The sequence below is a fragment of the Nelumbo nucifera genome, chromosome 2 (assembly GCF_055504915.1).
Source record: "Nelumbo nucifera cultivar China Antique chromosome 2, China Antique-T2T, whole genome shotgun sequence".
In the NCBI taxonomy this organism is placed as follows: domain Eukaryota; kingdom Viridiplantae; phylum Streptophyta; class Magnoliopsida; order Proteales; family Nelumbonaceae; genus Nelumbo; species Nelumbo nucifera.
The window spans coordinates 47,733,445-47,757,152 of NC_142650.1; the positions used below are offsets into that span (position 1 = coordinate 47,733,445).

At 44.3% G+C, this 23,708-nt stretch overlaps 1 protein-coding gene across 1 annotated transcript; it reads left to right on the top strand.

Annotated features, from left to right (window-relative positions):
• The first annotated feature begins 14,742 nt into the window (after positions 1 to 14,742).
• On the top strand, positions 14,743 to 18,729 carry LOC104602501 (uncharacterized). Its single transcript, XM_010266220.3, has 2 exons — positions 14,743 to 14,995; positions 17,881 to 18,729. The coding sequence occupies exons 1-2, from the start codon at positions 14,834 to 14,836 to the stop codon at positions 18,421 to 18,423; spliced, it is 705 nt and encodes a 234-aa protein (XP_010264522.1). The 5' UTR covers positions 14,743 to 14,833; the 3' UTR covers positions 18,424 to 18,729.
• Positions 18,730 to 23,708: the final 4,979 nt, after the last annotated feature.

Consider the following 23,708-nt stretch of genomic DNA (forward strand, 5'->3'; position numbering starts at 1 on the left):
ATCGTACAATGAATATATTATCGATGTTGATGACAAAAGCTTCAGGGTTGGGACTTATCGAATGCCATTTGTTGTCAGATCACAGTGAAGTTTTTGTTCTAAGGGTGGGTTCTGGCTTTTGGCACTGCGGATAGTAGTTAAGCCTCATTATCGATTCATTTCTTTCAAAAAAATCCGGACCTACGAAAAAATATTTTAGGAAAAACAGAGGAAATATTCATTGAGGACGTTGAGAAAATATTCTTCTACGGTTTTGTGTGGTTGTTACTAGGACGAATAGCTGAAAGAAAGGATTTTTTTTCAAGGTAGTTTGAAGAAGTAGCCAACTCTCACCGGGCTTCTTCTGAGCCCAATGCTTTTTGTGGAGTAGTATGTCGAAGAACAAATCCATGTAGCGATGAGCATCAACTATGAGTCGAGATTTCACTCTGTGACTTAGAAGAAGAAAGAAGCCATGTTTCTTATATGCCTCCCCCACAAGCTTCAATGCTTCTCAGGCTGCAGTTGGGTCCCTGAAAAGGAGACCATTTTATGATTTTTTTAAACTAATTTTGCAAATACATACATTTTCTGATTGTCAGAAATTTTAGAAGAGGTTTTTGTATTTTATCCTTTTAGTTTTAGTGTTTATGCCGGTGGAGACCCGTGCGATGGGTTTTGTTAAGAGTTTTTGAGATGAAAAGATTTAAGGGTATAATTCAAGTGGGGTCAACCTATAAGTTTGATTTGACTCAATTGAAGGTTTTTCACAGGTTGGGTTTGAGTTTTTGAACTTTAAACTCAGTTTGGGCAAAAAAACTTAGGCCTAATTTAAATTTGGATTGGGCTTGGATTTATGTATCTAAGTAGTGTAGTCCTATCCGATCCAATTTGAGCCTATCCAATATTTTATGATATATATTTACATATTATCAATTTATTCTATTTACAAATTGGGCTATAAAGCTAAACACACCCAAGCCCAAGTCCAGCTAGAGAGATGTTGGATTAAGAGGTTGGGCCTAGACCGGTAAGAGAAAAATTATTAGTATTTTACAAATTACTGATAACTTACTAAGAAATAACAAAAATAGAACGATAATAATTCTGGATAATTTACCAATCAAGGCTTAAGTTTACCAACCCAAGCTTAAGCCCGAATTTACCAACCTAGGCCCAACCCGAGCTTTACTCAACATCTTAGGCTATGATTGAAATTAGGATTGTTGAGTTTTATAGCCCGATTTTTAAGCAAAAATATATTGATAATATGTAGATATGGATATTGTAAAATATTGGGCAGGCTCAAATTGAGTTATGTAAAGCTTAGGCTACCCAAGGCTTTACTGGTAATTTTGCTATTTTCTTGGCAAATTGAGAGTTAGTGATATAACCAAGGCTCATGTTTACCAATCCAAGCTTAAGCCCAAATTTACCAACCTATGCCTTACCTGAGCTTAACCCAACATCTTGTGTTGGGTTTTGGATTAGGAATGTTAAGTTTTGTAGCCCAATTTTCAAGCAGAATATATTGATAATATATAGATATGTAATATAGGGTAGGCTCAAATTGGGTTAGGTCAAGTTTAGGATACCCAAGGCCTTACTGGTAATTTCTAGTAATTTTGTTATTTTCTTGGCAATTTGAGAGTTAGTGGTAATTTCTAGTAATTTTGAATACACACTCTGGTAACTTCGAATAATTACTGATAATTTACCAATAAATAATTAACGGGAAATACTAATAAATTAATAACTACTCAAAACGACACATAATGCTAATTATCGATAATTTCTAGTAAGTATTGCTTTTCAACAATTTCTAGTAATTTTTGGTAATTATAGATAATACTAACAATTTAGTGATAATTTCAAGTAAAACATTATTGATAATTTTCCAATAAACAATTTATTGATATTTTCTAGTAATTTTAAAAAATTACTGATAATTTTTTGGTAATTCTAGTATTTTTGTTGTTTCCCCCAATAAATTGAATATTACTAGTAATTTCTAGTAGTTTTATTATTTTCATGGTAAATTGAAAGCCAATGGTAAATTGAATAATTATTGATAATTTACCAATAAATAATTCATAAGAAATAAAAAAATTAATAACTACTCAAAATGACAAATAATTTATGGTAACTACCCATAATTTCTTTTAACTTTTGCTAATTTCTGACAATTTCTATACTTTTTTTTGTAATTTTGAATAGCTTCACTTAACTTCTGGTAATTACTGATAATATTAACAATTTATTGATAATTTCTGGTAATTTTCAAAATTTACTGATGATTTTCCAATAAATTACTTATTGATAATTTCTGATAAATAATTCAAGGAAAATAACATTAGGTTATTGAATATTTCTGGTAAAACTAAAGAAAAAAATTAATAATTATAACATAATTAGTATAATTCAGTAATTGAATGTTTTTGTAATTTTCAATTCATACTCTTACTTTTAATATAAATAGTAATGTTACTTTTTGGTATCTTTTTACTTTTAATTAACAAAAATTATAGAAATAATTGTAATTATTAAAAAATAACACTAATTATAAATAACAGAATTAATACCACTAATTATACTTATTAAAAATATTTGATAACTATTAATGGTAATTGATGGTGCGCAATCCGGCCGGTCCTAGCTATCAACGATCTTGCCTCGGGCTGGAGCAAAAGGTGCCTGAAACGGAGGAAAAAGCGAGTAATCTCCAGGGAAGAACCCGGTGAGAGTGCTCTGAAGCTCAAGTTAGTATTTCCTCAAAGGCAAGATAAAAAACCAGATGGCGCAAAGTTATCACATACCTCTCTTCTTGAGGGGAAGGGGGCCTTTTATAGCCACTTTGCGCACTCACTCCCAAGCTCCTGTCAGGTCGGGTATCATTACCTCTGCACTTCTGCCAGTTCGGGTGTCATCACCCCTGCTGGGGCAGAACCGCCACTGCTCTCTTTGTCAGAGCCGTCTCTGTAACTAGAGGTGGCGGTGGCAGGTGGCCGTTGAAGTGCGGCTATCAAGCGTCAGATCCTAAGTCATTCAGGTGTGCCGCCTCAGGATACGGACTCCTTTGGTGTCAGGTACAGTAGGGTTGTTTAGTTCGGCGACCTAGAGACAAAGTGCTGGAGTGGTGTGCGAGGTGAAGTCTTGAGTTCGGATAGAGGTGTGGCCCGAATTGCCCTGGGGCGGGCCAGTTCGGGTTGTTGCCCTTTGCGCTCCTCGTAAGGTTCGGGGTCAAAGGGAGAGTTTGGGCTCCTTTTGGGGAGCTCGGACAGCTGGTTCCTCCTTTTGGAGCTCGCGCCTGGGGTATACCGTCATGTCGAGCTGGTGCCTCTGCCACGTGTTGAGTGGTTGCGAGGTCGGGCCAAATCTTCCTTCATCAATTGTCCCCCACTCCTTGCGCTAAGGGGCTTGGCGCAGGGAGTTCGCGAGGTGGCGGGTGGATTTGACCCGTATTTCGAACTGGTGTGATAGATAGCGTGAAGTGCGCGTTCATCAGGAGTTCTCCGAGTTTTTCGAGCGCCAAAAAGTCAGGAAACGCGTCAATCCGTCTATAAATGCTAAAAGACGTGACAGCATGCGTTTATTTCAAAATTTAAAAAACGCGTCGCTGGGAGACATGACAGCGTGCGTTATTTCAAATTTAAAAAATGCGTCGCTGCCGCCTTTAACATGGGGAGACGTGCGCCGGTGCCCCTTCAGTTTCAAAAGACGTGCGGCTAGTCACGTCTCGGTCTTAGGAGACGTGCGGCCAATCATGTCTCGGTCTTAGGAGACGTGCGGTTAGCGCGATCGTGGGCCGTTGGATTTGCCTCGATCAGAACCGTCGGTTTCGGTCACTATGGGTACAAATAGTGGGGGACCCCAGTCGCTTTTCGTTGCCATTCTCCTGTGTTTTGCTTCTTGAGCTTACGTCCAAGTTTTAGCTCGCGTCCAAGTTCTTAGCTCACGTCCAAGTTTTCGTAGACCGTTTGCCTTTTTTCCAGGTGAGTATACTTTCTTCCTGGTATCCTTTTCTTCCCGATGTCTAGCTCGGATAGCTCAGACAACTCTTCGAGGGGGTTAGATGCAGGTTCTACGAACCGAGCTGTATCCCCCAATAGCCTTAGTGAACCCGAAGTAGAGCCGAAGCTCGAGGAAGAGTTTGAACCCGTAGGCCGAGTCGCCTCGGGTAGTTTGGCGTCCTCCTTCTGTCGAGGTCGGACGTTAGACAAGTTTGTGCCCTCGACCATGACGCCTGAGAAACTTTACTCCCTTATCACCCAGTTCAACTTGCCTAGGGAGTACACTTACTTTATACCCTCGGGCGACTTCCCTTGGGAACACGGTCCCAATGAGATCGTGATATTCCGGGAGCAGCTCGTCACTGGGTTGCGCCTACCTTTCCACCCCCTTATCGTCGAGGTTATGAACCATTTCGGCGTTACCGTCGGTCAGATTCACCTGAATTCTATTCGTAACTTGGTGGAGACTATCTCCCTTTTTTGCGAACAGATCTTGCCTTTATACTTGGAGATCTTTTCTTCTATTCTAATGCTTAAGAAGCAAGCGGGTCCCCTTCCTGGGCGTAGGCGGGCATACTACCTGTCTCCTCGCCCGGGGTTCAAGCTTTTACACGATCTTCCTAACAAGGTCCCGGCATGCAAACATGACTACTTCGGGGTGCGAAGTGCAATGGGGTGGCCGTTCCAAACCGAGTGGGGGATGGCTGCCCCTGATGCCGGTGTCACGCTTGATAGGGAGACGGCGAAGGGCCTCCGGGAATGGGCACGGCTTGGGCTAAAATGCCACCATTATCTGACGGAGGCCAAGCTCATCGAGGCCGGTCTGAGTTCGGGTAGGTTCCTTACTCAAAGGCTTGCCTTTTGTTTTGCTTTCTGTTTTTTCGTTTTCCTAATGCCGAGCTCTTTTTGCAGGTGTGATGGACGCAGAGAAGACTCGCAGTGAAACCTTTTCCATGTCATGAAGAGGAGGAAGCGAGTCGCCAAGCGGACTTGTGCCGAACTGCCCCAAGATGCGGAGCCCGAGGTACCGGGCTACCCGTCAGTGGATCCGCCCAGGGAGCCCGAGATGGCCCCTCCAGTACAAGAAGCGACAGGGGCCCCTTACGCCGAGGCTGCTTATACGGGGGCTCCTGCTTACACTGAGTCTGCTTATACGCGAGCTGGGCCTTCAGGCTCGATAGGCCAAGGCGAGTTCAGGAGCGTGTTGTCGCCGAACCACGCCGTTTACCCTGAGGAGGTCGCGGCGTGGACCGAGCTTCTTTTGAACAATGTAGCCGCGTGTGCTGCCTCTCACGTAATGGTGGTAAGTCAGTGACTTCTTGTCGGGCTCCTTGTCATTACCTTTCTTGCTATTGCTCTTTTGAACATTCGTTATTTTTCTTTTGGTAGGTGAATTCCTCTATCCATGCCTTGGCGGCCCAAGCGAAAAGGAGCTCGAGGCGGGCATGAGCTGCCGAAGAGGCTTCCCGCGCTGCTGAGGCGGCTTCTCGGGCTGCTGAAGCGGCTTCTCGCACTGCACAGGCCAGACTGGCGAGGTCTCAGAGAGACACTGAGGCCATGGGAGTGGTGGTGAAGCATATGGCGGACCTGAGGCTGGACTTGTAGCATTAGGTTGAATACATTCGAGAGGATATTAGGGAGAGGACAGAGATCTTTTCTCAGGGCATCGAGGATGCCAAGAAGAAGGCCGTCGATGACTATATTGCCTCGTCGCGCTTTGACGACCTGATGGTGGGCTCGTACAGAAGGGGCTTTAAACTGAGCCGGTGGATGATCCGGAATACGTACCCCGAGCTCGATATTAGCGCCATAACCACTTCGTGCATTACTCAGGAAATGGCCAACACTGCTGACGGTGAACCGGATTCTGAGGACGAGGCAGGACCTTCGGGTATCGTTGAGCTCGCTTCTGTTGTTGTTGTTTTGTTTTTTTTTTGGAAATGTATACAAAGTATTTTGCAATGGAATGATTATCTTTTGGTTAAGTGTTGGTCACTCTTTCTTCCGAACTGACCGTATTGCCGAACTGACCATATGCCCAACCCATTTTTTGCCCGGGTTACTACACTCGTGATGCCGATGTCCCTATTAGTTCGTTGTTAGCACTTTGCCTGAGCTTTTGGTTGGCATTTTTTGCCTTTGCTTGCCCATGCCGAGGTCCTTGTTAGCTCGGCATTCTAGCCCTCAGGCTCTGGTAGCGACTTAGTCCACTTCGCTTGGTGATCTATAGTTAGTATCGTCTCAAGTTAACGATGTTCCATGCTCGGGGTACTTGTTTGCCCTCTAAAGTTTCGAGCTCGTATGCCCCCCCGAGCGCTCTCTTTACTCGGTAGGGCCCTTCCCAATTCGGTCCAAGTTTGCCCACGCCGGGCTCGGGTGCCATGATCTTATGGAGAACCAGGTCGCCGACGCGGAAGTTCCACTTTTTTACTCTGGCATTGTAGTACCGAGCTACTCTTTTCTGGTAAGCTGCGGTCCGGATGTACGTGAGGTCTCTTACCTCGTCCAGTAGGTTGAGGTTGGTACGTAACTCGTCTTCGTTTGTCTGATCGTCATATGCTTCTAGTCGTAGTGTAGGTATTTCGATTTCCGCCGGGATTACCGCTTCAATGCCATAGGTGAGGTTAAAGGGGGTCTCTCCTGTGGCGGTTTTTTCCGTAGTTCGGTGGGCCCATAGAACACTTGGTAGCTCGTCCGCCCACAACCCTTTAGCTCGGTCTAGTCGCGCTTTCAGACCGCGGAGGATAGCTCTGTTCATTACTTCTGTTTGACCGTTTGCCTGCGGGTGTGTGACCAATGTGAAGTTCTGCCGAATCCCCATACCTTGGCACCATTCCTGAAACTTGATGTCCTCGAACTCCTTGCCGTTGTCGGAGATCAGTACCCGAGGTTACCCGAAGCGACATACTATGTTCTTCCAAAAGAAGTTTTGTACGTTTCGAGCTGTAACTGTTGCAAGAGGTTCAGCTTCTATCCTCTTTGTGAAGTAATGTACCGCCACCACTAGGAACTTCCTCCCACCTGTTGCTAGCGGGAATGGCCCCAGGAGGTTGATGCCCCATTGCGCAAAGGGTCATGGGCTGGTGAGATACTTGAGGTCGGCAGCAGGCTGATGGTGGATATTGGCATGTTTCTGACATTTGTTGCATTTCTGACGAGCTCAACGGCCTCTGCCTTCATCGTTGGCCAGTAGTACCCTTGTCGAAGTGCCTTTTGGGCGAGGGCTCTGCCCCCCAAGTGTCTGCCGCACAGACCTTCATGAGTGTTGCAGAGTACGAGCTCGGCTTCAGCAGGTCGCAAGCAACGCAAGTAGGGGAGCGTGTAGGACCGTCGGTACAACCGTTCGTCTATTATGACATATTTGGCTACTTGGCACTGCACCCTTCTGGCTGCATTGCGGTCCGCAGGGAGGGTCCCATCTAGCAAGAAGCTCGCAAGTGGGTCAATCCAGCTCAGCTCTGCTTCAAGGACGGGAGCGACCTCCTCTGCCCCACCGAGAATGCTAGGTCGAGGTAAGTCCTCTATGTACACGGTTCTCATGGCATTGTAACTGATGCTAGCTAACTGGGATAGGGCGTCGACCTTAGTGTTCTCTAACCTCGGAATTTGCTTGATGAAGTGTGACTGGAAGTTGAGCAGAGTCTCCTTTACTTTTGCCAAGTAGGCGATCATAGTTAGCTCGCGTGCTTCGTATTCGCCCGTAACCTAGTTGACCACAAGCTGGGAATCGTTGTAGATAACTATGTGTTTTGCTCTTACCTTTTGTGCTAGGTTCAGCCCGGCTATCAATGCCTCATACTCCGCCTCGTTGTTGGATGCCGCGAACTCAAAGCGTAGCGCGTATTCCAATTTCGTGCCATCCGGGCCGCGCAGGACTATTCCAGCTCCGCTGCCCTATTGGTTCGAGGAGCCATCTACGTGAAGGATCCAGGGCTCCTCATCCCAGTTCACGTTTGGCCTAACTAGGAGAGATGTCACCCTGGCTGCTACTTCACGGGGTTCGGACTCTGTTGGCTTGGGAGCTCCGGGCTCACCCGAACTGGGGATCTCGAGCTCAACCGGCCTAGGGACTTCGGGGCTGAACGTGCACTCGGCGATAAAATCTGCCAAGGCTTGGGCCTTAATAGAAGTTCGTGGCTTATACTGGAGGTCGTACTCGCTGTGCTTGATGGTCCACTTCGTCAGCCGACCGGAAACCTCGTGCTTGAGTAAGACTTGCCTCAAAGGTTTGTCAGTCAAGACGATGACAGTGTGAGCCTGGAAATATGGGCGGAGTTTCCGAGCTGCAATTATCAGTGCGTATGCCAGCTTTTCTATATGCGGGTATCTCGTCTCTGCTCTCTACAGAATTTTACTAACATAATAGATGGATCGTTGGACCCGATTTACTTCTTTTATTAGTACCGAACTGACCACCTCGTCGCTTGCCGAGAGGTACAGTTCTAAGACCTCGCCCTCCTCGAGCCTGGTTAAGATTGGCACACTAGCGAGGTAGTTTTTTAGCTCGTCGAACGCGAGCTGGCAGTCTTGGGTCCATTCGAATCCTTTGCCTTTGATTGTTTTAAAGAAAGGCAGGCAGTGGTCTGCCGACTTGGACATGAAGCGGCTCAGAGCGGCTATGCGGCCGTTTAGCCTCTGAACCTCTTTTACTTTTCGGGGTGGTCTCATATCTATGAATCTAGGATGGCCTTTATCTTGTCCGAGTTGGCCTCAATACCGCGCCGGTTGACGATGTACCCTAGGAACTTACCCGAGGTGACACCGAAGACACACTTGTTTGGGTTCAGTTTCATGCTAAATTGACGCTGAATTTGGAAGACAAAATCTAAGTCTTGTATTAATTCCTGGGAAAACTGTGTCTTGACGACCATGTCGTCTACATAACATTCTATTTTCATGCCAATTAAGGGCTGAAACAACTTATTCACAAGTGTTTGGAAGGTCGCCCCAGCATTCTTCAGTCCGAAAGGCATGACCTTGTAGCAGTACAGGCCGAACTCAGTTATGAAGGTGGGTTTTTCCTCATCGGACTGGTCCATCCTGATTTGGTAGTAGCCCGAGTAGGCGTCCAAGAAGCTTAGCAACTCATGTCCCGAGGTCGCGTCCACTAGGCGGTCAATTCTGGGGAGGGGGAAGCAATCTTTCGGGCAAGCTCGGTTCAGGTCGGTGTAGTCAACGCACATGCGCCACTTACCGTTTGCCTTTTTTACCAACACCAGGTTGGCTACCCAGCTTGGGTAATGAACTTCCCTTATGAAGTCTACTGCAAGAAGCTTTTCGACTTCCTCGTCGACCGCCCTCCAACGCTCTCGGGCTAAGTTGCGTTTCTTTTGTCTAATGGGTCTGACTACAGGGTCAATATTAAGTTTGTGAGTTATAAGGTTGGGGTCAATACCGGGCATACCGGCCGTGGACAATGCAAAAATATCTAAATTTTGAAGTAAGAAACTCACCAGTTCGGTTCGTAGAGGTTCCTGGACGGAAGCACCGATCTATAGCGTCCGAGCTGGGTCCGTAGCTGAAGTTGGGATTGCGACCGTTTCTTCTGTGGGCGAAGCTCGTTCTTCGCCTTGCTCCGTAGGCCGCTCCAGTTCGAGGTCGTCGGCCACCTTGGTTTTTCCCTTCAGGGCGGCAACGTAGCACTTGCAAGACTCAAGTTGGTCGCCCCGCGCTACCCCACACCGAAGTCTGTAGGAAACTTCATTGCCAAGTAGTAGGTGGAGACCACTGCCCGTAGGACATGAGTGATTGGCCTATTATGGCATTGTATGGGGAGGGGGTCGCGACCACCAGGAAATCGTGGTTGAGTCTGACCGCACAGGGCCATGTGCCGACTTCCACAGGCACTGTTATTTTCCCGAGGGGCCTGACTTCCTCTCTGCTGAAGCCCACCAGAGGAGTGTTCGCGGGCTTCACCTCGCTTCTCTGCAACTAAAACTAGTCAAACACGGACTTGAAGAGAATGTTCGCCGAGCTGCCTGAATCAACAAGTACGTGCCTGACTTCGAAATCACTGATCCTCAGTTTTATGACAAGCACGTCATCGTGGGGGTAGTGGACCCCTCGCACATCGTCTTCCGTGAAGGAAATCGGTTCCTCCGTCTTCGGCCTCTTCGGGGGGTTTTGTTCTTCTCGGGTAGCTTCGCGAACTGATGCCTGGGCCACTGCCGAAGTACAACCCGCTACCACCGAACCTCCCACTATCACGTGGATGGTTCCCCGAACTGGCCTCTCTTCCGGAGGCTGTCTTTGTGAAGGTTCGGCCGGCCTACTGCTGTACTCGAGGGCATCCCTATCGTGCTCCCCTTGCCGACCTGTCTTATTACTATTATTATTATTATTATTATTATTATTATTATTATTATTATTATTATTATTATTATTATTATTATTATTATGTCGTACAAAATTTCTCAGGTACCCGCGACGGATGAGTCCCTCTATCTCGTCCCGGAGATTATTACAATGCTCGGTACTATGACCGTGATCTCTATGGAAACTACAGTACAAGTTTTTGTTCCTCTCATTTGGGTTCCCTTTTAGGCAAGGTGGCCATTTGACGTACGGGGCGTCTTTGATCGTCATCAAGATCTCGGCCCGCTTCGTGTTCAAGGGTGTGTAGTTCGTCTGAGATGCTAAGGGAGCTCGGAACGGCTGTCTCAGCTTTGTCTCCCGGGCTGGATCTTTCCTTCTTCTGTTATCTGGGTTGGAGGGCTCGCCTTCCCTCTTCCTTTTCTCAATCCCGCTTTCGGTCCTTTGGTTGATCTCCTCCTCTGTTCTCATGAACTTATCCGCGAGCTTGAGGAATTCACCTACGGTCGCGAGCTGGCTAGCTACCATGTGCCACTTGAACTCCTTGTGTGTCACTCCTCTCTTGGCCGCCACGAACTGCACCGCGGGGTCCAGTTGTGGTATCTGCAAGCACACATCGTTGAACCGCTTGATGTAGCCCTGGATGGACTCTCCTTCCCTCTGGACTACTCCGAAGATGCTTTCCTCGGTTCTGGAGCACCGCTTGCTGGTAACAAAGTGTGCGGTGAATAGAACTGTTCATGGGCTGGGTGGCCCGACGGGCCGGCCCGGCCCGGCCCGACTCCCATATGGGCTTGAACAGGCTTTTTGGCCCACGGGCTTAACCTCGGGCCAGAAAGCCCGACCCGCATAAAATTCGAGCGGGGTCAGGCTTTGCCAAAATAGCCCGGCCCGAGCCTGGCCCGGTTCGACCTATAGTTAAACCAAAGTAAACTCGGCTCGACCTATAGTTAAACCTAAGTAAAATCCCTATGTGATGTCCATTTGAATAAATTTTTTGATTTGAGAAGGTTGTTGATTCACTTGTAGGCCCATTGTTCATTTAAATAGGGGAAAAACATCTGAATTAAAATAGATAATGTCTATTTGAATAGGGAAAATTTTGATTTTCTTTTCTTAGGTCGGGCTTCGGGCTCAGGCTCGGGCCCAAGTTCTAGGCCCGTTGGTCGGGCCGGGCTCGGGCTCAGGCCTATTATTTTTCTGTTAATGAACACTAAAAGCCCGGCCTGAGCCCGGCCCGGCCCGGCCCATGAACAGGTCTAGCGGTGAAGACCTGCACGAACTGGGTCCAGCTTCTTATTGACCCGGGGGCCAGGTTCCGGTACCAGGTGCGGGCCACCCCCCTGAAGGTGGTAGTGAAGGCCACGCACATGCATGATTCATTGGCCCTTGCTAGGTGCATTTGGGACTAGAAGGCATCAACGTGGTCGTTGGGGTCGAAGGACCCATCATACTTGTCTAAAGGGGGGAGTTTGAAATCTCTGGGCATGGGGACTGTAAGGAGTTTTGATGAGAGGGGGGAAGGGACTGAGAGAATAGGGGCAGCTTTTACCTCGTCCGAGCTTGTCTCTTCTTTACCTCGGAGCTCGGGCAAGACACGGGTGGCTGTTCGATGACTTCGCCGGTGTCTTCATTGCTGAGTGGGCCTGGTACTGGCGCTGCTGGCCTCTGTGTTGCCGAGCTCGATGGGCCCGGATTGTTGGTAGTCTGTCGCAAGGACGCTGAATCGGTTCTCTGTGGGCGGGAGCTCAAACTTGGAGTGCCGAGGTGCTGACTTGGCAGGCGAGGTTCCCGACCCACCGACGAGCTGCGAAGCGGGGGTGATTTTTCTTTTCCCCCGGCCCGGGGATGAGGCCTGGCTCTTGGGGGGGTTCTGAAGTTGGGAGGCTTCTCCTCGGTGATGGCGTCCGCCCTAAGGGGAGGGCTTAACTGGCTTTGGAGCAGGGTGCCGAGGTGGAAGCTGTGATTGGTTCAGAGGAGGCAGTTGGGGGAACTGCTGCTGATAGTGATACTGAAAGATGTGGTGCAGTACTTGGTGCTGCTGAAGCTGATGCCGTTGGAACTGCTGCATTTGGGCTTGCATTGCCCGCATGCACTGCATCAAGTCATCAAACTGGTTCTGGCTAGTCGCCAGGGGGACAGCAGTTGGTTCGGTAAATGTTGTCTCGATAGAGAGAGGAAGGGGGACGTTCACGGCGGGAAGGTTCACGGGTGCCACTTTTCGTGGCGCATTCAGGCTGGGGATCCCATCCACCGAAATGGGGATGGTGAACTGTCCAATGCACACCACGGGGACTTGAAGTTGCTCCTCGGGGGCGTTCATCTCCGTGCTACGTCCGACATTGTTGGAAGAAGCCATGAGTGTTGGGGTTTCTTGGAAAAAGGGGTTATGAGAGTTTTAGAGGGAGGCTTTTAGAAGCGTTTCCCACAGACGGCGCCAATTGATGGTGCGCAATCCGGCCGGTCCTAGCTATCAACGATCTTTCCTCGGGCTGGAGCAAAAGGTGCTTGAAACAGAGGAGAAAGCGAGTAATCTCCGGGGAAGAACCCGGTGAGAGTGCTCTGAAGCTCAAGTTAGTATTTCCTCGAAGGCAAGATAAAAAACCAGATGGCGCAAAATTATCACATACCTCTCTTCTTGAGGGGAAGGGGGCCTTTTATAGCCACTTTGCGCACTCACTCCCAAGCTCCTGTCAGGTCGGGTATCATTACCTCTGCACTTCTGCTAGTTCGGGTGTCATCACCCCTGCTGAGGCAGAACCGCCACTGCTCTCTATGTCGGAGCCGTCTGTATAACTGGAGGTGGCGGTGGCAGGTGGCCGTTGAAGTGCGGCTGTCAAGCGTCAGATCCTAAGTCAGTTAGGTGCGCCGCCTCAGGATATGGACTCCTTTGGTGTCAGGTACGGTACGGTTGTTCAGTTCGGTGACCTGGAGACGAAGTGCTGGAGTGGTGTGCGAGGTGAAGTCTTGAGTTCGGATAGAGGTGTGGCCCGAACTGCCCTGGGGCGGGCTAGTTCGGGTTGTTGCCCTCTGCGCTCCTCGTAAGGTTTGGGGTCAAAGGGAGAGTTCGGGCTCCTTTTGGGGACCTCGGACCGCTGGTTCCTCCTTTTGGAGCTCGCGCCTGGGGCGTACCGTCGTGCCGAGCTGGTGCCTCTGCCACGTGTTGAGTGGTTGCGAGGTCGGGCCAAATCTTCTTTCATCAGTAATTATTAATAAAAATGTATTTGGTATAAAAAATATATTTGCTAATTATTAACAATATTTGCGAGGTCGGGCCATTTTTGCATTTATTTTGTTTGTTTGCAATGGTGCAAAAGTATGGGCCTATCATCGAATGCTCCAACTATCTTATTATACTCCAATGCCTTAACTTTGATCAAAAAGTTAATTATCAAAAAACATAAAATTATATCTAAAAAATAAGTACAATAATTCTCTCTTCTCAGAAAACAAAAGTGTCGGAAAATACATTTTTGCTCTGATAATCATTACTTTTTTACATATCAAATAAACGCTCGCACACACAAATTGGGATACATAAATACCCCGATTCAGTGTTTATATCACAAACAAACGGAGCCTAAATTCTGTTTTTATTTTCAAAAGAAAAAACGAGTAGGTTTTGTTTAAAAAAAAACAGTATATATTTTTGGAAAAAAATAATGATTTTCAAAATATAAGCAAATTTTTAAATATATAATTTATAAAACATAATATTAAATAATCAGATGAAAAGATATTTTAAAACCCATTATATATTTTGAAAGTAAATGATGTTGACTTGTTTGTAAAACCGACAACAAGAAAAATAATTTAATGAGAGGCATCTTTTATCTTTTAATGAGGAGAGAAGGTACTGAAAGTGGTACATGGTATGAGCACTTCTGCCGAGCAATTAATGTAAATTGAGACAGCAGGTGTATGTCCACGTTACTGCACGTACTGTACAAAAGAAGGAAAATGCCTTTGACTTATGGTTAAAGCCTCTACCAATTAAGAAAATAACAAAGAACTTTGTTTGTATTTTATATTAATTACTTTCTAGACTGGAAATCTAATACTAATAGTCAGGACGCGGGAAGATGAGCCTAAAACACGTGTATACATGAACCCAACTCGTGGTTATTTCATTCTGTGCGTTGGTGTGATGCGAGATTGATGATTTAAAAATAATTAAAAAATCCACTATGGAAGAGTTATGATTTATAAAAAAAAATAATATAAAAATATCGAAGGAGTTCGAATTCTCTACGGCGAGTTTCGCTGTCTGAGAGAGAGAATAGGAGGTCAGCCAGGAATTCCAAAACTATCCTGAAAAGGGTTTAGTGATACAAATTAAAGGAGCGGTTGCTGCAGAAGATTCTTTTCTCACTTGTGACATTCAACGTCGTCTGCCAACTGAATATAATATAAATACCTCAAAGGGTTGAAGATATCAACTGATCACAACAAACGAAATAGCCATACTCTGTTTTGGCTTCTCTCGCTCTTCTGCGTTCATCTTCATCAGGACTTAATTTCCTGTAGCAGCAATGAAGAGTAAAACTCTCGACTATTTTATGGTTCCGTTGGGACTTTCCGTCATGGTGGCTTACCACATCTGGCTTCTCTATCGGATCTTAAAGCACCCCACCAAGACGGTACTTGGTGTCAATGCCATCAACCGGGGCATTTGGGTTCGAACTATGATGGAGGTACTCCGGCCATTTCCTTTCCCTCATCGCTAACTTTTTTGTTTTTCTTGAAATTAATACAAAAGAAAACCCAGAGATCAGCCAACATGTATTTCTGAATTCTGCCTCAACCAAGGCTTGGGCTCGTAAAAACCGAGCTTAAGGTTTGTCAAGTTCGTTCAATTTCTCAAGTCCTATAAAAGTTTAGCTATACATCACAGGATTTTTTTTTTTTTAGTTTGATATCTAAATTATTATTATTATTTTGCTTCTAGCTGAAAAGTTTATATTAGCTCACTGAGATAAAGTTGTCACTCTAATATTTGTATATCTAACCAAGAATTTTTGTTTAATATGTGAGAATTTAAGAGAATAAATTGTAGCACATACATTTAAAACATTTTCAAATTCAATCTGATATTTTATTAAAAATTAAAGCCGTTCAATGTTCTTAAACACTTTCAATTGTTGTATCTTAAAAGTATGCTTTCGCAACCTAGAGCTTTGTTTAAAGACCCATCTCCCTATTGCGATTGGTGTGATATTAGATTTAAATCATTTCTGCACAGGTCTGCATTCCCCCGATCAGCCCATAACATGCATCTATATTTTACTTGTAACATATATGCATGTATGTATATTAAAATTATTTGTAGTTTTGAATATAAGCATAAATTTAAATTCTAATTTCTTCAAAGAAAAGCTTTATTAATTTATGGGGACGAGCTTGGATGCCCAGCCTGCAGCCTGGCCTAGGTCCACATTGGTTCCGGGCATATATTCTCAAGCCTGGGATGTGATGCCAGCCAAACTGGAAATGATAATAATGGGCCAGAAACATATACCCGAGCTCGTCCATACTTTTTCTTTTTCAATCTTTTAACAAAGGAAACTAGCATAAAATTAAGAGAAATTCAGTACTCTGAACTGAGTGACAATTTGGTCACCGAATTTTAAAATGCTACAATTCAGTACTCGAATTTTTGAAACATGACACAATAATTTAGTACCTACATTAAGTGTCACCTAACTTTATTTATCAATCATCCGCTAAAATCAGAACCAACCATCAAAATTTTCACCCATGTGACAACTCTTTTGTCTCTCTCTTAAGTATCAAGATAAAGCTTCCGGTTCTTCTCCTCTCTTTTACCTATACCTATAGGGATAAAATGTTACTGTGTTAGGTTAAAAAAATAAAAATAATTTGTTTAAAACTTGGAATTTTCTATTCTTGGTAAAAACTTGCAACGACTTTGTGAGTATGAATTTACATCAGCGTGTTTTATTTCTGCTCTTGGTTAAAATACTTTCAAAAGTCTGCTAAACATTTTGGAGCAACTCGACTCTGCTAAACATTCTCTCAGCTATCTCTATATCCTGTAAGTTTCATTCCATTCATGATCTTCTGCATTTGTGCTTCCTACTAAGTGTTCTATACTTTTGAAGTTATACATTTTTTGCCTGGTTTTTAATGAGATTCATTTATTTCTGTTCTAGTCTTATTCGAGGTGGATTTTAAAGTACCAAAATTGTAGCAAACAATTAGGGTTAAGTCTGAAACAAGTTTTAATCATTTGACAGTGCAAAGAAGTTTCAAATTGATTTTTGTCTAACTTTACTTTAACGATGCATTCTTTTTGTGCTCGATCGGCTATGGATTCATTTTCAACTAACCCAATCCACTAGGTTCCCTATCTGATGGATTGTCAGCATCAGCCACAATTACCCTTCTTTTTATTTTTCACTTTGGCTTTTATTCTAACAATATGTAATGGTAAATATGTGTGGACTATTTTTTTTTTTTTCTTTTTGAGAGAGGAAAGATTAACTTTCATAACAAAGGATGTACCAGAGGAGATGCACAAAATTCCAGTTAAACCAAAACCCAAAAAAGGAAACCTCTAACCTCCAAGAACAGAGCCCAAGCTTTCTGTTCTTGAGGAAGAAGATGATGAACATTATATTTTATTTTTAAGGGTAATTTTGACATTTTAAAAAGTCTTAAATCACACATGAGATCATGTGACATACATAATTGATGGTCCATTAACGGTAGGTATTAGATTGTCGTATTTCATATTTGGATATCAGGAATTTTCCCTAAAATTAACTGTTTAGAAAGATTTACATGAATCCCAGGAGCAGGAAACTTAGCATAACTTACAATATAAAACTATAAATATCAAAAAAAAGTATAGCAAAATAGGAAACAGCTCTGCTTCAAATATTCTCTGACCAGACCAGCTGCATTGTTGCCCCTTTTTATCTTATTTTTTGATTCATTGCAAGAGAAAGCAGTTCACTGTCATCTTAGCTCAGTCTCTTTATTTGCCATAGACAGAGCATCGCAATCTCCACTTTAGTGATTGAGCTAACAAGGCATGTGGTTTTCATTGAGCATCCACCAGACTAACATTAGTGATTAGGGGCTTAGGACTGGTTCATATCTGTACAACGTCGAAACTCCAAAGTGTCCATGTGATCTTGATACGAATTGTTTATGCCCTACCTGAGAGTAACTAGAATTTCTTCCCTGCCACAAAGGCTGTTAAGAAATTATTCCTTTTCTTTTATGAAGAACAACTAGTGGGTGGGGGATTTTTTAACATATCATGTACCGGAATTAATTGCTAGCTTGAAGCAGAGATTTTAAATCCGAAGGGGCGCGCTGTACCTGTATTTGGTTTGACAGAAAATATAAACCAGAGAAAGAAAAAGTTGAGGGGAGTGTTCCTAATTAAAAGGAGTATGGAACGCCCCTAAAAGACTTGTCCTTATTAACAGAATTGTATGCCTTAATCAAGTCTAAGGCACCGCATCAGTAAAATCGTGTTTTCTTCTGTACATAAGAAATTGCAAATTAATTCTTAATAATGTATACATTTTGAATGGATGGTATATAGGATGCGTCCAAGAACGGCGTTCTTGCTGTGCAGACACTGAGAAACAACATAATGGCGTCGACGTTGCTGGCAACGACGGCAATCATGCTGAGCTCCTTCATCGCGCTGTTAATGATCAACAGCGGTGAAAGGCCGTCCAAGTTGGTATTCGGTGATAAAAGCGAGCTTTGGTTCTCAATCAAGATTTTCTCCATCTTGGTATGCTTCTTGGCGGGTTTCCTCTTGAATGTGCAGTCTATTCGGTACTACAGCCATGCAAGCATCCTTATCAACGTTCCAGTCAAAAAGGTCTCCTCACCTATCCATCCCCATCTAACGCAGGAATATGTGGCTCGGGCCGTCAACAGAGGCAGCTATTTCTGGTCTCTTGGATTGCGTGCCTTCTACTTCTCCTTCCCTCTATTCCTCTGGATCTTTGGCCCAATACCCATGATCATCTGCTGTTTTGTTCTGGTTTTCCTGCTTTACTTCCTTGATGTCACCTTTGAATCATCTGATTTGGGATCATCTGTCGCCAACAGGGACGAGGAAGAAGGAACCTAGCTAGCTAGCTAGCTAGTTAAAATATGTTGTACAGAGACATTAATAAATTCACATTCAACCCAAGTTGAATGGAGTTTCTGCGATAGAAACCAGGACAAGATGCTAATAATGGAATTATTAGCATCAATCCCGGAAGAAGTTTCCTTTTATTTTCAATAGATTGGAATAATTTTTGTCTGGCTGATCGTGTCGTGTAGGTTTTTATCTGTGAGACTGTGAATATGGGGTTTTATGGGCAGCGCCCTACCAATAAAATGGGCCAGACTATTTCCTAACTTTTATTTGTCTTTCAAAGGGTTCCAGTTCCACCATGTCTTTTGAGCATTAATGTACTATCAAAGAGTTGCATTTGCATAAACTAGTAGCATTCATCTTATCTAGAGTAAGTCCAGATTGTTTGATTCTCGTGTTTCTGCATGAACATATCAGACTCACTCATTTTGTAGCTGTTGTGTGATATGTGGCTCTGGTTGATATTCTTATTCACACTAATAATTAGTAATTACATCTCTGCAAGCTTTATCTGGAACTGGTTGTAATAAAAAAGAATAAAATAGGAGGCTTCCGATGTGGATTTTCAAGAAGAGGATGTATCCGAATCATTCCCCATGTAAATCTAAGTAAAACTGTAAAATATATTTATGTATTGAGTGCTTGTGTTTGGCTGCCTTGTTGTTCAAGCAATCAAGCCTATCGGAGTAAGCCTTAGTCTGAGGTTCGATCCAACGCTTTAAAAATCGATCCGGAAATAGAACCGTTTTAACCATTGGATTTTGGGTTTATGGTTCGACTGTACGGTTTTAATGGATGATCTGTTTTGACAAAAGAAATTAAAATTAAAAAATGGTTAAAAACTGTTGAACGGGCCGAGCAGATCGATAATTCGACCACCCAAATCAATGGATTGTCAACCAATTCAATGATTTTTGACTAATGATTGGGTCTAAACAGTTTGACCATCCAGGTCAATGGTGGTCCAAAAACATTGATTCAACCGAAAATAGATTACAGCCTAGTAACCCCACAATCAGCTGGTAGAGAGTAGAGGCCAGAATGGCAAGAGAGAAGCTTCATTGGAACCTCCTGAGCTTTCCAACGTAACTTGAAAACTTCCCTTCAGATTTACAAAATTTGGTCTGCCATGTTCTAAAGTTAGTATATATACTTGGAATTTGTTTACATGAATTGATTCCAAACTGAACCTTACATCCCTTTTCTTCAAATACTTGCATATTTTTTCTACGATCCATAATCAAGTCGTAAAGCAGGTTGAACCGGCCATATGACAATTTCTTTTTTTCATGGGTGTGCTTTAATGTTGGTCCGCATAAACAACCCTTTCTCTTCTCTCTAATCACTAACCAGACTTTATTAGAGTCACTCTCACTATATATTCAACCCATTTGTCAAATTCAGTGGGACATTAGGTGGCGCATCATATTATAACTATTCGGGCCATGGTTGAACTGGTCAACGATGTCACGTGACAGTCTTCGCAGGCATTCTCTCTTTAATCACGTTGATATCATGTATAACGGATGATCACGACTAAGGAGTGTCCTACATGGATGAGGAAGCGGACTCCGTCGGGGAAGATGAAACATCCCGAGGACCTTAATGGATGACCTCATCCCGATAACTCCAGAAGCCTTATCCATTTAGAATATAGACATCCAACTATAAATAGGTAATTTCTACTCGAGATAAAGGACTTTTGAAAAAACACACTTTGAGAATATTTCTGCACCATCTCTTCTGCTCAGACCAGCATTGTTCTCACTTCTTTGGCCTTACCACTTTCTTCTCTATTCAACTGACTTGAGTGTCGGAGTACCTATCCGGGGAATAACTGCTCGGGCCTCTGACCTTTCTCCTGGTTGCAGATTTCAATATGTGGCTTCGTTCTTCCACCTTGGCCTCATTCAATTTGCAAGACTATCTGATTGTGTCTTCAGTTCAGAACACCTCGAATCGGACAAGATCTATAACTTCAGTGCCCCTTTGGCTGGAGTCTATTCTATTGAAAGATTACGAGATGATATACGCACAAAGTTTTTATGAACTTACCCAAAAAAAGATCATTTACTGAAATATCCCTATAGTTTCATGAATTTACTAAAACCTAGCTACTTTATAATTTGTTTTTACTAAATCATCCTCTATAATTTGCAATCAATTTATTTAATCGACCTTTATTAGATGAAAGTTGAAAATGATAATGTTAACACTAACATCCATTCAAATAAATTTAACCAAAATAAACTAAAAACAAAAATTCCATTTTTGCCCCTAGTAAAACATGGACAATCACTCTATTTTTTCAATTTGGTCAATTTTGTTTTCTATACAAAAAAGTATTAAGGGTACTTTTAGAATAAACAATCATGGATCCATACTCGAACATTTTCCACTCAGTTTAGGGGTACTTTTGGAATAAACAACCTTAGGTCCATGCCATTAAACATTTTTCATCTACCTTAGGTGATCATATTACTATTTTCATATGACAAAACAAATAGTTCATAATGAAAGGGTTCATTAAGTAAATTGGTTGCAAATTATACGGGATATTTTCATAAAATGCAAACTATATATAGGTTTAAATAAATCTATAAGACTATAGGGAGTGTTTTAATAAATGGCCCAAAAATAATACAGTTGGGCCTAGGCCCAAGAACCGAAACCTGATGGTATGTTTGATTAGGCTTCAGCTGATAACCAAGCAGCCCATTTTAACGAGGATCTAGCTACCAATGACCCATGAAAAATGATTTCAGAAAAAGTAGGTATATTCCTAACCCACCCCACCTATCTGCCACGTGTAGGGATCTTCTAAATGATCTCAACCGTTCGTCAAATCAATTGGGACCCTTGGAAGTGGCCCTGCGTTTGTTCCTGCACTTTAAATTAAATCAGCCTTGTTTTAGAGAAGTAAGGTCCAATAATAGTCATATGAGCTTTCAATCTTCTACGCATTTGGAAGTGATGTAAATCAAGATTGATTGATGTGAATACCATTTCGGTTTGGTTTGGTTTTGGTGGCATTTGGAAGGAGTGTAAATTAAGATTGACGTAAAACTCTATTTCGGTTCAGTTTTGTTGGCATTTAATTTGATTGTAAATCCATGTAAAATTTTATCTAAATTAGAGTTTTATATATGATGAATCAATTTTTTGTGATGTATCAATTTTTTGTGCTAAGTACCTCATCATTTGGTCTGCTTCCAAGTGGCCAATGACTCAGAGGCCAAGTTAACTGGGCTGAGATGGGCAGGTTAGGTGCCGAACTGATTGGGCCGAGCTAGACAGGTTAGGTGACGAGCTGACAAGAGGGCTGAGCTGCCAATTAGTTGCCGAGCTGACCAGAGGGCCTATCTGCCTATTAGTTGCCGAGCTGACCAGAGGGCCGAATTGCCTGGTGGCGAGCTGGATTGATTGTTGATCTTCGTAGTTCTTTAGAAAACTGCAAGGAATCAATGTCAGAGGACCTGAGGTGGCTAGCCCGGCGAGGCCGCTCCGATGCTTAAGTCAGTACTCTCATAGTAGACTGCAAGCTAAAAATCACAAAGTATGAGAGCTAGAATATGCTTACTTGCCCCCCTATGCCATTGGGGTTGGTACCTTTATATAGGCATTGTTTGGCGTGGCTTCACACACCGCATCCGAGATTTCCGAGAAGTCGTCTAAGTGGTCCGAGATTCCCTGAGGCAACCGCCATGCACGTTGACCACCCTCTGGATCGTTCGGCACGTGGGCCAACTTCCAAGGATCGTGGGAGTGTTAGGATATGCATGCCGAATTTGTCAGCGAGCACGTCTTGCAGGTCGCCAGGTCGGCGCCTGGGCCAGGCCGCCTGGTTGTGCCTGGTCCAGGCCACCTGGTTGCACCTGGTCCAGGCCGCCAGGTCGGCGCCTGGGCCAGGCCACCTGGTCGCGCCTGGTCCAGGTCGCCAGGTCGGCGCTTGGGCCAGGCCGCCTGGTTGCGCCTGGGCCAGGCCGCCAGGTGGGACACCATCAACTTGGCTAAGGCAAGTTGTTGCTAAAGTGGTTTCGGGTGTCACCTAGTTGTTCCGAGGTGCCATGTGTCACCATATCATTGGAGGGCCAAATCCGCCCTCATCATTTGCCCTCCACTCCCGAGATGAAAGTAACTCGGCGAAGGGAGTAGATTGCTCCTTTTGGCATGAAATGACTAATTCGATGAGCTCGTAAGCATCGATTCAATTCCTTAGGCTCTGGAAGCGACTCGCAGTCCATTCTCCTTACCCTTGATTTTGCCCATGCCGAAGAGGCGACTGGGTCTTATGTGGTGCCGAAGTCTTTGCCAGTTCAGCACTTTAGCCCTTACGCTCTGGGAGCGACTCGTAATCCACTCTCCTTGATATTTGATTTTGCCCATGCCAAAGAGGCGACTAGGTCTTATGTGGTGCCAAGGTCTTTTATCAGCTCGACACCTTAGAGTTACGGCTGCACTGCATTAGCCTCATTAGTGACGTCAGTTACCCACTCCTACAAGAAGCTACTAGGAGCTCGACCTACGGGGGCAGCACTATTGACTTTAGGTCACCAACTTGTACGGGAGCCTTGGAAAGCTCGACCGGCAGGGGCATCCATGCAGTCTGTTGGCTGCCTACTCCCGCGGAAGCCACGAAGAGCTCATCTTTGTAGAGGGTACCTCGCGAAGAGGACTGATGAGGCTTTATCTGAGTTGAAATAAAGTTGGTAGAGCTGCTTAGTCTGTTGGCCATCAACTTCCTGCATAGTCTTTGAGTTCATAAAAAATGGAAACTAGAAAGTGAGAGCTTTTAATTTCTAAAAGGTGAGAACTTAGCTTTCTAGAAGAAGAGGACTTAGCCTTTCGGAGGATGAGAGCTTAGCTTTTTGTAGCGTTTCCCACAGACGGCGCCAATTGATGAATCAATTTTTTGTGCTAAGTACCTCATCATTTGGTCTACTTCTAAGTGGTCGATGACTCAGAGGCCGAAGTGAACTTTTGCTGGATGAGGATCTGGATGCCGAGCTGACCAGGCCGAGCTAGGGGCATATTATGTGCTGAGTTAATTGGGTCGAGCTGGGCAGGTTAGGTGCCGAACTGACTGGGCCGAGCTAGGCAGGTTACGTGACGAGCTGATTGGGCTGAGCTAGGCAGGTTAGGTGACGAGCTTACCAGAGTGTCGAGCTGCCTATTAGGTGTCGAGCTTACCAGAGGGCCTAGCTACATATTAGTTGTCAAGCTGACCAGAGAGCCGAGCTGCCTGGTGGCGAGCTGGATTGATTGTTGAGCTT

Coding starts and splice junctions, on each gene's coding strand:
- LOC104602501 (XM_010266220.3), top strand. CDS start 14,834: ATGAAGAGTAAAACTCTCGACTATTTTATGGTTCCGTTGGGACTTTCC. Junction 14,996..17,880: donor GGGTTCGAACTATGATGGAG/GTACTCCGGCCA, acceptor GATGGTATATAG/GATGCGTCCAAGAACGGCGT.